The 13,121-nt window shown below is 36.9% G+C and overlaps 1 protein-coding gene and 1 long non-coding RNA gene across 18 annotated transcripts in view; one reads left to right on the plus strand and one right to left on the minus strand.

Annotated features, from left to right (window-relative positions):
* MLIP (muscular LMNA interacting protein) overlaps positions 1 to 13,121 on the plus strand; it is a 257,011-nt gene that overhangs the window by 191,745 nt on the left and 52,145 nt on the right. For all 16 annotated transcript variants that reach the window (XM_038554347.1, XM_038554337.1, XM_038554338.1 and 13 more), the window contains one exon: positions 2,778 to 2,822. In XM_038554347.1, the coding sequence (XP_038410275.1) occupies positions 2,778 to 2,822 (45 nt within the window). The remainder of the gene's footprint in view (positions 1 to 2,777; positions 2,823 to 13,121) is intronic.
* The window catches only part of LOC111098291, a 55,695-nt gene that overhangs the window by 23,314 nt on the left and 19,260 nt on the right, over positions 1 to 13,121 (minus strand). The gene's annotated exons all lie outside the window — the stretch shown is intronic.

The following is a 13,121-nucleotide window of genomic DNA, read 5'->3' on the forward strand; positions in this document are numbered from 1 at the left end:
TAAATAAGGAGAAACTTCTGAATGCCAAAAATGAAATGGGAGTTCCAAGTGGGAGCATTAAGGAAAAGCTAAAGCTTTGGTGGAACATAGGTACGTCAGAACCTATGTGCTAGGACCCAGCAGCTCAGATTTTAACTTTCACTGTTTAGTAAGTCTGAAACTTGTATATGAATCCTTTGTGTACATCCAGGATCCCAGAAGGCCTCACTGGCTATGAAGCATGGAATAGAGAAAGGATAAAATCCTTCTACCATCTCACCCTACACTTTAGGTTGGTAAAGAGCCATCCATGAGAAAATGGCTTCTAAGCCTCTGGAACTTGAAGATGTGGGGATCTACCACCCTTCAAGTTAGGGTGATGAAATAAAATGGAAGCCAGTGAAAGTCCTAGGATTCCCACAAGCACTGTACTGTCAAACGTACTGGAGGCATGCTTTCCCAGGCCAAGGCTTCTTAGACACATATACAAATCACCAGCAAGGTTACCCTGACTGAAGATGAACTCAAAATAAAAAATCAATAACTGTAAAATGACTAAAGAACATCGTGGAGGAGAGACATGAGGGAGAGTTAGTTGATACAGGAAATGGGAGATTTAGCAATAAGGAATTAAAGGAAAATCTGAAATGAATGTGTAGATACACTAAAAATGTTAAAATAGTTAAAAGGAGTTACAGATACCATAAGAAATCTTTGAAAAAGAACAAAGTAGAACTTCTAGAAGTTAAAATAAAGTCCTTAAAACATAAAATTCACTTGTCATGTTGAATGTATTAATATAAAATTGCAGAAAAATTAGTTATCAAGTTTATATATGGAAGTAGGGGGGCACCTGAATGGCTCAGTGGTTGAGCGTCTGCCTTTGGACTGAGGTCATGATCCTGGATGAGTCCCCTATCAGGCTCCCCATAGGGAGCCTGCTTCTCCCTCTGCCTATTTCTCTGCCTCTCTCTCTGTATCTCTCATGAATAAATAAACAAAATATATATTTTTAAATGTTTATAGGTGGAAACCATTCAACGCATAAAACATGCAGCCTAAAGGGATAAAAAACATGAAAGGAAATTAATAGAAACTGGGGATAGATTGAGAAGACTAAATATATATTTAATAGAAGCTTCCTAAGAAGAGATGAGACATAATGTGAAAAAGGCAATATTTGAAGAGGTATTCATGGAAGATTTTCCAGAATTGAAGAAAGATATGCATATTCAGAATGAAGGACCACACCAAATCTCAAAAAAGATACATAAAAAGAAATCAACCCTCAGATATATCACAGTGAAATTACAGGATATTACAGAGGAAAGTTTTCGGCTTTTTTTTTTAAGAGTCATGATCTCAGAGTCCTAAGATTGAACCCCGAGTGCATGAGTGGGGGGAGGAATGCAAAGGACAGGGAAAAGCAAAATCTGCACTGAGTGCAAAGCCTGACTCAGGGCTCAATCTCAGGACTCTGAGATCATGACTCTCAGATGATGACCTGAGCCAAAGTCAAGAGTCAGATGCTTAACTGACTGAGCCACCCAGGCATCCCATAGACTAAAGTTTTAAGTGCTAACCAAATATGTAGACATATGATCCACCAAGTTATGACATTTAGACTGACAGAAGCCAGAGCCAGTGGGATAGTGTCTTCAAAATGCTCAGAGATCATAACTATTAACGTAGAATTCTATGTCAAGTTGAACTCTCAAGAATGAGAACAAAATAAAAACATTTTCAAGCAAAGTCCAAGACGGTAAGGTCTGAAAGAAACAGCACAGCATATACTTCAGTAAGAAGGAAACTAAATCCAGATGGAAGGGGTGAAGTTCAGGAACCAAGGAGGAAGAAATGATATTAGCCTCACCTTGAATTGAAAACAATTAAAAAAAAAAGATTGATTGATTGATTGATTTGAAAGAGAGAAAGAGAGAAAAAGAAGGTGCAAGCACACTGAGAGAGAGGGAGAAGCAGACTCCCCACTGAACAGGGAGCCTGACATGAGCCTGGATCCCAGGAATGCTGGGATCATGACCTGAGCCAAAGGCAGACACTTAATAACCAAATGTGCCACCCAGACACCCCCAAAACAGTTTTTAAATCTAAATTGTTATCTCTCCAAAATCATGAAAATTTCGTTATGCTTTCCTTTGTATATAGAAATACATTAAGGAAAAATCTGTTTTTGTGTCAATTTGCTGTGAACAAATTTAAATATCCAACAATGCTAGTACATTTAGGTAAAATGTGGAGTATATACAGAGACTGAAATACTATGTAATCTTGAAGAATTATTGCTGTCTTGTGATAGTGCTTATGTTAAGATATTAAGGAAAAGCTAGGGTAGTCCCGGGTGGCGCAGCGGTTTGGCGCCGCCTGCAGCCTGGGGTGTGATCCTGCAGACCCGGGATCGAGTCCCACATCGGGCTCCCTGCGTGGAGCCTGCTTCTCCCTCTGTCTGTGTCTCTGCCCCTCTCTCTCTGTGTCTATGAATAAAAAAAAAAGGAAAAGCAATACATAAAACATCATATTCACCATTAGATGAGGTGTATAAAAATATACACCTCAAATTTTGTTTATTTACAAAAATTCACATATTGTAGGGCAATGTACCAAACATATTCAAATCATTTTTTGGTGGTACAGTATTTTTTTTTTCACCTTATACTTTTCAAAATTCTATAATGGACATGTATTCTTTAATAAGAAAAGAACTTAAGAAACTTAAAAATATAGATACTTTATTAAATTATAAATTTCACTAAATAAACACCATATTTCTAATTTTGCAGGCAAACCTGTCCTCACCATCCTCTACAGTATCTGAGAGTCAACTGGTATGTATCCTCTCATTAAGTCATGGACCTACTTTAGAAAATTCTGACCTCTCAAGACAGCTTTGAGAGAAAGTGAATGAGAATCAATGTACTACATATATTTGCTTACTTGTCTGACAAACGTTTACTGATGCTTTACTGAAGCTGCATGCTGGTTGTTTTGCTGCTTATAAACATACATAAAACCATACACAGACCCTGTTTGCTAGGAACTTGCATCTTATTAGTGGGACTAGCATGATGTGGGTGGGGTCAGAAGCAAAATGCTATTGCAATTTAGAGAAAGAGATACTCAGTTCCTGATGGGACAGATGCAAAAACATTCAAGGACAGGTCACATTGATCATGTTGGACAAGTTCCGAACTTTAAGAAATGAACAATGGAAAAAAAAAAAAAAGAAATGAACAATGGGCTATTTCAGGTAGGAAGGTTAGGATGTGAATGGTCTAGATCAGTAATAAGCAGTAGAAATATGTGAACCATAAATGGAAGTCACATATGTAATTTAAAATTTTCTAGGAGCCACATTAAAAAGTTAGAAAAAAACTAAAAACAAAAAACAAAAAGACAAACACAGGCCACATTTCAAAGATATATTTTATTTAATGATATGTAAATACTACTTCAAACATATAAGCAGCATAAACTTGAGATATTTTACATTCCTTTTTTGTGGCTAAGTCTTTCAACTATGCTGTATATTTTACAACTGTAACACATCTCGATTCAGAATTACCACATTTCATCAGCTTGACAAGGGGCTACTGGCTACTGTATTAGCGCATATCTGGATTCTAGAAATCTGTTATTTATAGATGAAAATTTGATTACATAGAATTATTTTTCCTTATAGTGTTTTGTGTTTTCTATTCTTACAGTGGTTGGCAAATTGAAACTATGAAATAAGTTGCCTAGATAATACTAAAGATTTTCTATATATCTTTTAATTTTTATTGTTTATAATTGTAAACTCCTGAACAATAAGCATCTTTGGTATAATTAGAAAAATTTGTAGTAAAGCAGTTTGAGATGTTAAGAAGACAAAATCACTGTTTAGTACTGTTATTTTTCCCTATTTAAGCAATTCTTTTGGTGTCCTATATCCATAGACAATAAGTCATGTTGTCATTATCATGCCAAACTATGTTCATTTGTGTTTGCATGTGTGTGTGTGTGCACGTGATTTTAGCGTTCGTTAGTTTAGAATAGTGGCTAGCAGTATGGTATAGGTGAAAGAATCCTAGAATGGGGGCTCAGAAGAGCCATCTTTTGTTTCTGCTCTGACACCTGCTGTTAGGCTGACAGTGGAGAAGTCACAAATCTGAAAGTTTGATCCTCAGTTTCCTAAATGAACAATGAGAGCATTCTATTACATACTTTCCAAACCCTTCTAGCACTGTGAGTCTATGATTACTAGCAGAGTGATATGAAGAAGTTGCCATGGAAACAAGCATTGCAATAACATAATAAAGTTGAATAGTTTCCCCGTTTAGATATGGAAATATTACAACTATTTTAATATTTAAAATAATGGTATACTTGTTTCTTGAGAGCAATGAGTGACATATATATATATATGGCAAATATATATGATGATTTCATAAAAAGAGACATATTAAAAACAACTCATTGTAAATGCAATAAATAAACCTTTCCCCGTCTAATACAATATTTCTGTGAATTCTAAGTTTGTGTTCCTTAGGGATAAAAATGCAAAGCATTGCTTTGACTGACTTTAATGATAATTTCTCTGCATTTGCTTTAGACTTTTTCTCTAAAGAGTTCAAGGAATATCTTAACCAAGTTTTAAATTAAGTTTTAATTCCCAAATTCCCTTGAGACATAGGTTGGTTTGTGAAGGGATTATTATCAAGCAGGCTTATCACACAAAAAAAGAACATCTGGACTGATATAATTACTCAGCTTAATCACTTTGACTTCTATTTCATGGCATTAACCCTGATTTCATTACTGGGGAATGGAATAGAATAGAAATAATTGCAAGCAAGGAATGATATATGACATTTGCTTCTTTGAAGATTTATGATATTTTTGCTCTTAAGTAATATATGAATGAAATTTAAAACTTTCATTTCTATGAATGAATTTTCAAAATTTGTCATCTCAAACTCTCTTCAGAATTAAATTCTGAATAATTTGAGTGAGAATGCCTTTGAAAAATGGAACTATGTATATATATATATATATACACATATACACACATGTATGTAAACATGTCTATAGCATACACACATATAGATGTCAAATAATAGGAAATTTTGATATTATATGTTGCTTTTTGTTAGGTATATATATCTGTAGCACATAAAAATTATTGGGAACATATGAAAAATTATAGTCAAATTATATAAGTAAATATTCTGTTTTGTGTAAAATAAGTAATTAGTAAAATTACTGTAGTCTTGTTTTAGGAGAGAAATATAATAAATTAGTAGAAGTGAAAACATGATAAATCACTGTGGTAGCACAAGCTTTATATAGAAACCATTTTGCTTTTAAGGATATATAATTTTTTCAGACTTTTTTCTTTTTAACTTGGCTAACCTATTTGCTTGTTAACATTGCAACTGTTCCAATTCAACATTTGAAAGAAAAAAAGAAATGTGACTGTGTCCCTTATTCTTAAGATACTTCCATTGTTTATTTTGGAAGCCAAACTCTAGTACTGGGCTCAAGATAATAGAATAATTTGGGTGTCCATATGAAACCAGTTCACCAATCTGTGCTTCAGCTTCTCTTGTTCTGTTACACCACAGTAGGTGAAAACTGGAAAGGAACTTGGAGGTGAGGGTATGGAAAATGCTCATCTATAAAATGGGAGGTTGGAATAACTACTCTGTCAACCTATAGAGGGTATTACAAAGCTCATATATCATAGGATGTGAAGTTGCCAATATAGATTGTACATATGAGAGCCTGCAAAGGTATGATCACTTATGAAAGAGGAGGAGACTTGGTAGGGTGAATTTGGGTATGGAGATTTCACACCTGTGAATAGTATTAATAGCACAACAAGGGGAGCAAGAGGAAAGGAGGGATCTAGGCTAGAGCTTGTACCTCCACGAAGCTTTCCTAATTCCTGAGCTGAGTCATCTCAATGTTAACAGAGGCTGGTGGGGCCTCTTCTCTGGACAAGAAAACAGGTTAGGTTCCACAAGATGGGTAAGCACTGGTCTTTCTTGGTGGTAGGTAGGGGAGCCTTGTTTAGAAGACATTTGGCTTTTGCACTTGGTATTTACTGCCATTACAAAATGCTCGTTGTTGCCTGAGATGGAATATTGAAGCTGGAGTGTACAATAGATTAAAAAAATAAGCTATATGGCTATATACGGGTAAAAGCAAAGTGCAGCTTACTGGAACATGATAAAGAAGAGTGGGTAAGCTTTCAAATACTTTGTTCCTAGTTCTGAATGCCAGCTTTTGTGTCCTGCTTTAGTGGGGCATGAATCATCTTTCTGAGGGCCCTTGAGGTCATTTGCTGAACAAATGCAGCCCTGCCTGAAAGCTTTTGTGTAGAACTGATGTCTTCTTCAGGCTTAAAGGTGGTTTGTCCTTGACCAGTTTTCCTTGACACAACATACTTTAAGTGCTACAGCATTTATCTTATACGCCTCTTAAGATTTGAGTCATGCTATTGTCTTCTCTTCAACCATTAAAATATTTCAATTGAGCCCATCTGTTTTGTACACAGACAACCAAATGTCTCTTGAGCTATGGGATGTGGCTTATGATAATTGAAATCCTACGTATGTTTATTTTTGTACAACTACAGTAGCAATTGTAATTTTTTTTTAAGAAAGCACATCAGATAGGTACTTTCCTGGATAGTGTAGATCATTTAGTATCAATACTTTATATTATAAATGCAAAAATAGGGAAAGGAAAGTGTTTTTCCCTTTCACATTCATTTTATGTTGTTTTTTTTTTTTCTTCACAAAGTTCTGTCATGCATAATATCTCATTAGAGTCTCACAATCTTGTGAGCTAGCATGGCACGAACTGTTATTTCCATTATACTGATGAAAAAAACTGAAGTCCAAATATCTGTAATGGCATAATGGCATGTCAGCAGTCCCAGAGCTAATGGGTGGTATAAAAATATGCTTTCCCCCCTCAATCTTGGCAACTTTGCTCTGTACTATAGTGTTCTAAAATCTGAGGTATTTCTTTGAGGGGAAAAATGCTTACATATTTGCTTCAGGCATGTAATATTGTTTGTTGAAAAAGAATAAAAGCTAATAAAGGTTTATTAATTGAATGAGTGAGTCAGCTAAATAATCTAGAGCACACTGCTTTTGTCAACAATCTTGACTAGTAAAATGTTTTTGAGTTTCAATGAGCTTGTTGTCACAGAAATTCTAAAATATATATATGTGTATACATAAAACATTGGGGACTAAAGATGAGACTGAAGCAAATGGGTAAAAGAAACACAGTGGTACTTTCACAAGCCCATTGGATCCATCAAATTAGTAGAACTCCTAGCCTAGCTCACAGAGTTTTCTATATGCTATGTTTTATTACTTTATTTTTTTAGTATACATTTTATTTCTTCAAAAAGATAAAAATAAATTCATGAAAACTGAGACTCTGTTCTTTCTTTTCTTCTCTCATCACACCACTGCAGAGCTTACTACTGTCATCAAGGGCAATTAAAAACAGTCTACTAGGGGCACTTGGGTGGTTCAATGATTGGGCCTCTGCTTTTGGCTCAGGTCATGATTCTGGGGTCCTGGGACTGAGTCCCACATCAGGCTCCCTGCAGGGAGCCTGCTTCTCCCTCTGCCTGTCTCTGCCTCTCTGTGTCTCTCATGAATAAATAAATAAAATCTTAAAAAAAAATCAGCCCATGAGCTGCAGTTACTAATTCGAGAATGAGGTTGCTTTAAGAAGCCCTTATTTTAAAATATTAATAATGGATGCTCTAGGTTAGTGCTGGCAGTTAATTTTCAACTTTGGTCTCCAGCCAGAGGCAGTACCAATTTATTGTCATAGAATTATGATTGCAGGTCCAAAGAACAGAAACAATGTTTATTTTCACAGTGCCCCCAAGTAGCAATGTTCAAGCATAAGTGTATACTTGTTGAGTTAAAAACACAAATTAATAGCAGGCTCGGATCAGTGCTCCATGCAGGCTGTTTAAACCTGCCACCAGGCTCCAGGGACTCTACATACTCTTCGACTTTTTCTCCCTCAAGATTAGCAGTAGGTTTAAATATGATCTCCTTAGTTCCACCCCACTCTCAAATTCTCCAAAAAAGATGCCATTGTTGTCTTTTCGTATTAAAAATTTTATTGCTTATCACCATAAGCAAATAAAGGGAACAACAACAATTTTCTTTTAAATGGGGAAGTTTGAAATATTTTAGTGTCTGTAAAGAACTGATCTCGGCCTTTGACTTCTTGCATCCATCAGAGATGGGAACTTCAGCCTCTACTCTTACCATAAGAGTGGAACTCACCAACCCACTTTCCTTCTTCTGGCCCTTTATTAGTGAAAGACCATATGGATCTTCTTATTTTTTTTTTTATTTATTTATGATAGTCACAGAGAGAGAGAGAGAGAGAGAGAGAGGCAGAGACACAGGCAGAGGGAGAAGCAGGCTCCATGCACCGGGAGCCCTATGTGGGACTCGATCCCGGGTCTCCAGGATCGAGCCCCGGGGCAAAGGCAGGTGCCAAACCGCTGCGCCACCCAGGGATCCCACCATATGGATCTTCTATCCTGAGGAGTTCTCTCTTCCTGGGTTACATAAAAAAAAAATGTTACTGAAAAAATAATGGGAGACCCCTAGCTGACAATCACCATCCCTTGGGGTTTTCATCTTGGATCGTAGCCAGCATCCTAGGCTTCTTCTGCCTGTCAATTAATTTATTCATTTTTCAAATATTTAGTTAGCACCTTCTAGATTCCAGGTACAGTTCTAGGTGTGGGAGATGCAATAGTGACTGAAGCAATGATCTCTGGCCTCACAAAGCTTACATTCTAGTGGAGAAAGCAAAACAATAAACAAATGTCAGATTGTGATAAGTGCTGGATGCCAGCATTCCAGGGCGAAAATAATTCTGGAAACAGCAAAGAGCCCAAGTACAAACTCCCAGGGGAGAGAGCATCATAGTGTCTGTGCTAGGGTTGAGAGAGTGAAGGGGTGAGAGGGACAGTAGCAGCAGATAAAATTGGAAAATCAGGGGAGGTGAGTTGGGCATTGGAAAGATTAGGTCAGATAACACTTGGTAGATAGGCATTACCTTACAGGCATGGCAAGTGAGAGAGTGAGTTATTAGAGAGCTCTGAGAGGAGTCAAGTGACGTAATGGCTCAGTGTGATTTTTCTGTCATTTACTTAACTGAGTAGCCAGCCTTCTTAGAACAAAGGTTATAGATACTACAGTTCCTGACATAGACTAGGTCCAATTGGGAAAATGGCTCCAGAGAGCTTCTGATAGATGTGTCAGTACAATGGTGGTTTTTTCTGAGGCACTTCAGAGATGTCTTACATCCACTGTAGATCAGTTCTCAGTAGGTTCATCAAAATGAATTGAAACTTGCCATTTAGAGAAACTTCTTGTTATTCTTTCTGTGCTTTTTTGTGTTAACTGTGGGAGTCATTGCCTGTTTTTATTTCTTCATTTAGACTGGTAAGAAAATTATGGAGTTACTTTTCCTGGCATCATAAGAATAGCATTTGTGTGTATTACTCATGAATCTAGCTGGATCTATGGATTCTATAACAGACAAAAATGAAAGAAGGGCCAGTTTAGACTAGTTTGGTTGCTGGCAATTTTGATCTTATAGGAGCTCACCTTAACAGACTTCTAAGTTGATTAATCTAATTTCCTTTGCTTTTATTTGGACACAAACTTAGCGAATTAGATTTGCCAGAATTAGAGAACAAAAGTCTACTTGAAGTCTGAAGATACCATGTAGCTATGTGCAAGGATGCAATATAGATTAGAAATCAATAAAAGATGGTTTCTTCTAAAGCCTCTCTTTTAGTCTGGAGGCAGAAGCTCAAGGTTAAGCAGATATCTTGGGTTGGCAGACCAAGGAAGATCTATCTTTCGGTGAGCAGGACAGCATTTTAATGGAATGAGTTCTAGTTGAGTGCACATGAATCACCTAGGGATTTTGTCAAAATTTGGATTCTGATTCAATAGGTCTGGGGTGGGGCTGAGATTTGGTACTTCTAACAGGTTCTCAAGTGACGCTGATGGTGCTGGTTTACGTACCTCACTCTGAGTGGCAAGGTGCTAACATATATCTTATTTGGATAGATCCACTAGTTTACTCTGTGTTGCAATTTAGTCTTCAACAAATAAATGTAGATTACATAACCATTTGACATTGAGTAATGGGCATTAGGAAGAGCAGAGAGAAAGTTAACTAATATTCCAGGAGAGCCTTGGGTGTACCAGAAATAGCACCTTGCTTCACTTAGGTTATTTATAATGTTCTAAAAGGCACCATGGAACCCTTGTTTGGGTGATGGATTTGAATATGCAGAAACATGACTTATGTAAAAACTCTACGTGGTATAATACCTGAGAGGACAGGAATGTAAATAATAAAATGTACCTTTACCTTTACTCATTATTGAGGGACCTAATCATGGACAGTTGTAACCCCTTAGCAGAATGTCCAGACAGGTTGAATAGCTTTTTCAAGGCTACAGTCTATTAACACTACTGCAAAAATTAAAATCTGTATCCTTCATACTCTCCTCCAAGCAACATCATGATGTTTTTTGAAAATGTATTTTTAACAAGTCCAGGGAGGGACATTGGTACAAATTTTGATGTCTTGGCCATGCAAACTAGAGAGTCCTTTACAAGGTAGAATGTGGTATGGGAGACATAAATGTATGTGTGTAGGTGAAGGGAAGATGTATGGATGTGTATGTCGAATAGGAAAACATCACGTCCTACACTGTTTTTGGAGTGCTAATTCTGGCAGGAACATTTATTCCATGCTTAAGGAAAGAAAAACTGGATTTAGTAAGAGTAGTGAAAAGAAAGGTAAAATGATATCGAATGAAGTAACAATGGCTGACATCAGGTTTTGGCAATGAGCAGTGAAAATAAAACAGAAGCAATGAATTTAAAAAAAAATAAAAAATATAGAAATACTAGGGCTTTATTATTGATTGGGCAGAGGAAATTATAGAGGTTGGTATTTAAAAACCATTATAAGTGTCTATGTTGTTTCTCTGGCTGTCTCTTTGCAGTAGGCATAGGAATAATTAAAATCATGGGCTTAATGATTAGATCAGTCCTGAATTTAAATGTTGACTTCTTCCCATGTAAACTGCATGGCTTTGGCATGTGGCTTATTCTCTCTAAGTCTCTCCTAGGGTTGTTTATTCGGAATCGAAGAGATATTGTATCAAAAATATTGAATATAGAGCCTGGTCACATATAGATAGAACAGAGAGCTTGCATCTATGGGAGAATGATGGTGGTGTCATTATCTGCAGTGAGTCTTCAAGGATTTTGAAGTTGATTTCAAAGCATGTGAAATGGTATGGGTAAGGTAAAGAGGCTGTCACAAACATGATTTGTCCATGTACTATGGTTTATGGAGAGTACAGGAGGTTCAGAATTGGACCATCAGTTGTTTGATTTCCATTTTGCCCATACTGGCTAAATACTGAGAGATGGTTAGTTGTGGAGGATATGGTTAAAGTTTATAGAATGGGAAATGTGAAGAATGTCAAAGGCAAACTATGTGCTTCTTTTGCTTCTATGTCTATAAAGTGTTACTGAGTGACAACAAGTGAAGGTGCAGGAGGAAAAATAGGACTGAAAGAAGAGGTGATAAATACAGTGTAAGAATCAGGGCAAGTGTACCAAGGTCAACTAGGCAAACTAGAATGAGGAAGACTCAGAGACTTCAGATAGATCCAGCATAGGGACATAGAGTCCAAGAAATGAGCCTGTGGGAAATGCAGTAGAGTAGAGGAAATAGGGAAAGAATTATTGTCAAATTATCAGACAACCATCAACTTTAGGAAATTCACAGGAACTAAGGAGCATAAAAACTGGAACAAAAATGAATATGAAATATCAGTAACTGATTCTGATACTGAATATCCAGAAGAGTCTCTTTGCTGGTTTCACCCTAGAAGATGATGACCCCAAGAGAAAAGATCTGAGTGAAAGTATCCAGGTGAGGATAACCCAGATCATCATCTTGCTAGCAATACAAGGGTCAGGTAGTCATGTTGCTCTGGCAGAGGGGTTCTCTTAGTATATCAAGGGCTCTAGTCAGCTTTCTCCCCTCTGCATTCATCTTTTTGCATACTGACCAAATTTACCTCCTAAAGCTCCATGTTTTAGAACCTGGTAGGCCCTGATTTCCTGCCTCACAAAGGAGCAGGAGAGAAGGAGAAGGTACAGGAATAGGAGAAGGAAGGGGAAATGAAACAGGAAGTCAAGTGGAAAAGACAGACAGGAAATCTGGACAACTTAGGATCATGACCTGAATATTAGGCATCTCTGTTATTATAGGTGGTTGTAGAAATCAGTAGTTTCCCAGGCTTTGTTCTTGTGTTGAGCTTACTGCTCTCGTATGTATACTCAACTGCAACTTCATACATAATTGCTCATTTTTCCCTCCTGAGAGAAATCAGAGTTTCTTAAGTGGGAGATATTTCTTAGCCTGGGGAAGATAGAGGGTTTTCTCCCTCTGTACTTTCCCAGTTGGCATAAATATAAAGACAACTGGGAAAATATCGATTGAAAAAAGTGGCATTTATTCAAGCCTCAAAATATATCAGGTGGTTTATAGAGCAGAGAGATAGATGTAGTCCCTGAAGGCTTGAGTTGTGAGCATCAGCATTGACTGAAGCGGGCTAATTTACAGTTTTCTGAAAGGCAATGGGGTTGAGAAGAATGATTATGGCAAAATGCTTAACCAGGAAAAGTGTCACAACTTTTTTTTTTTTTATTGAATTCTTATTTGGGATGTTTTTGTAAACTTATCAATCATTTTGTGACATTTTACAGTGTAACAAGATTCTGGTGTTTGTGAAACATCATTCTGAAATTGCCCCCAAAGTAGATTTCTCTTTCTCTCTCTCCCATCAAACTGACATTGGGTACAACTTTATGAGTCTTGAATGACTAGTCTATTAGCTAAAACTCTTTCAATTGTAAGTTACACAAGTTTTGAGTTTTAAAAAGTAGGAGGAAAGGAAAGTCTTAAGGAGCTGCAGGACAAGAATTTCAGCTGGGCCCCAGGAATGTTTTAGAATTTAGTTCTGGAAAGCCCCCAAGAGC

Source organism: Canis lupus, chromosome 12 (assembly GCF_011100685.1).
Source record: "Canis lupus familiaris isolate Mischka breed German Shepherd chromosome 12, alternate assembly UU_Cfam_GSD_1.0, whole genome shotgun sequence".
Lineage (NCBI taxonomy): Eukaryota > Metazoa > Chordata > Mammalia > Carnivora > Canidae > Canis > Canis lupus.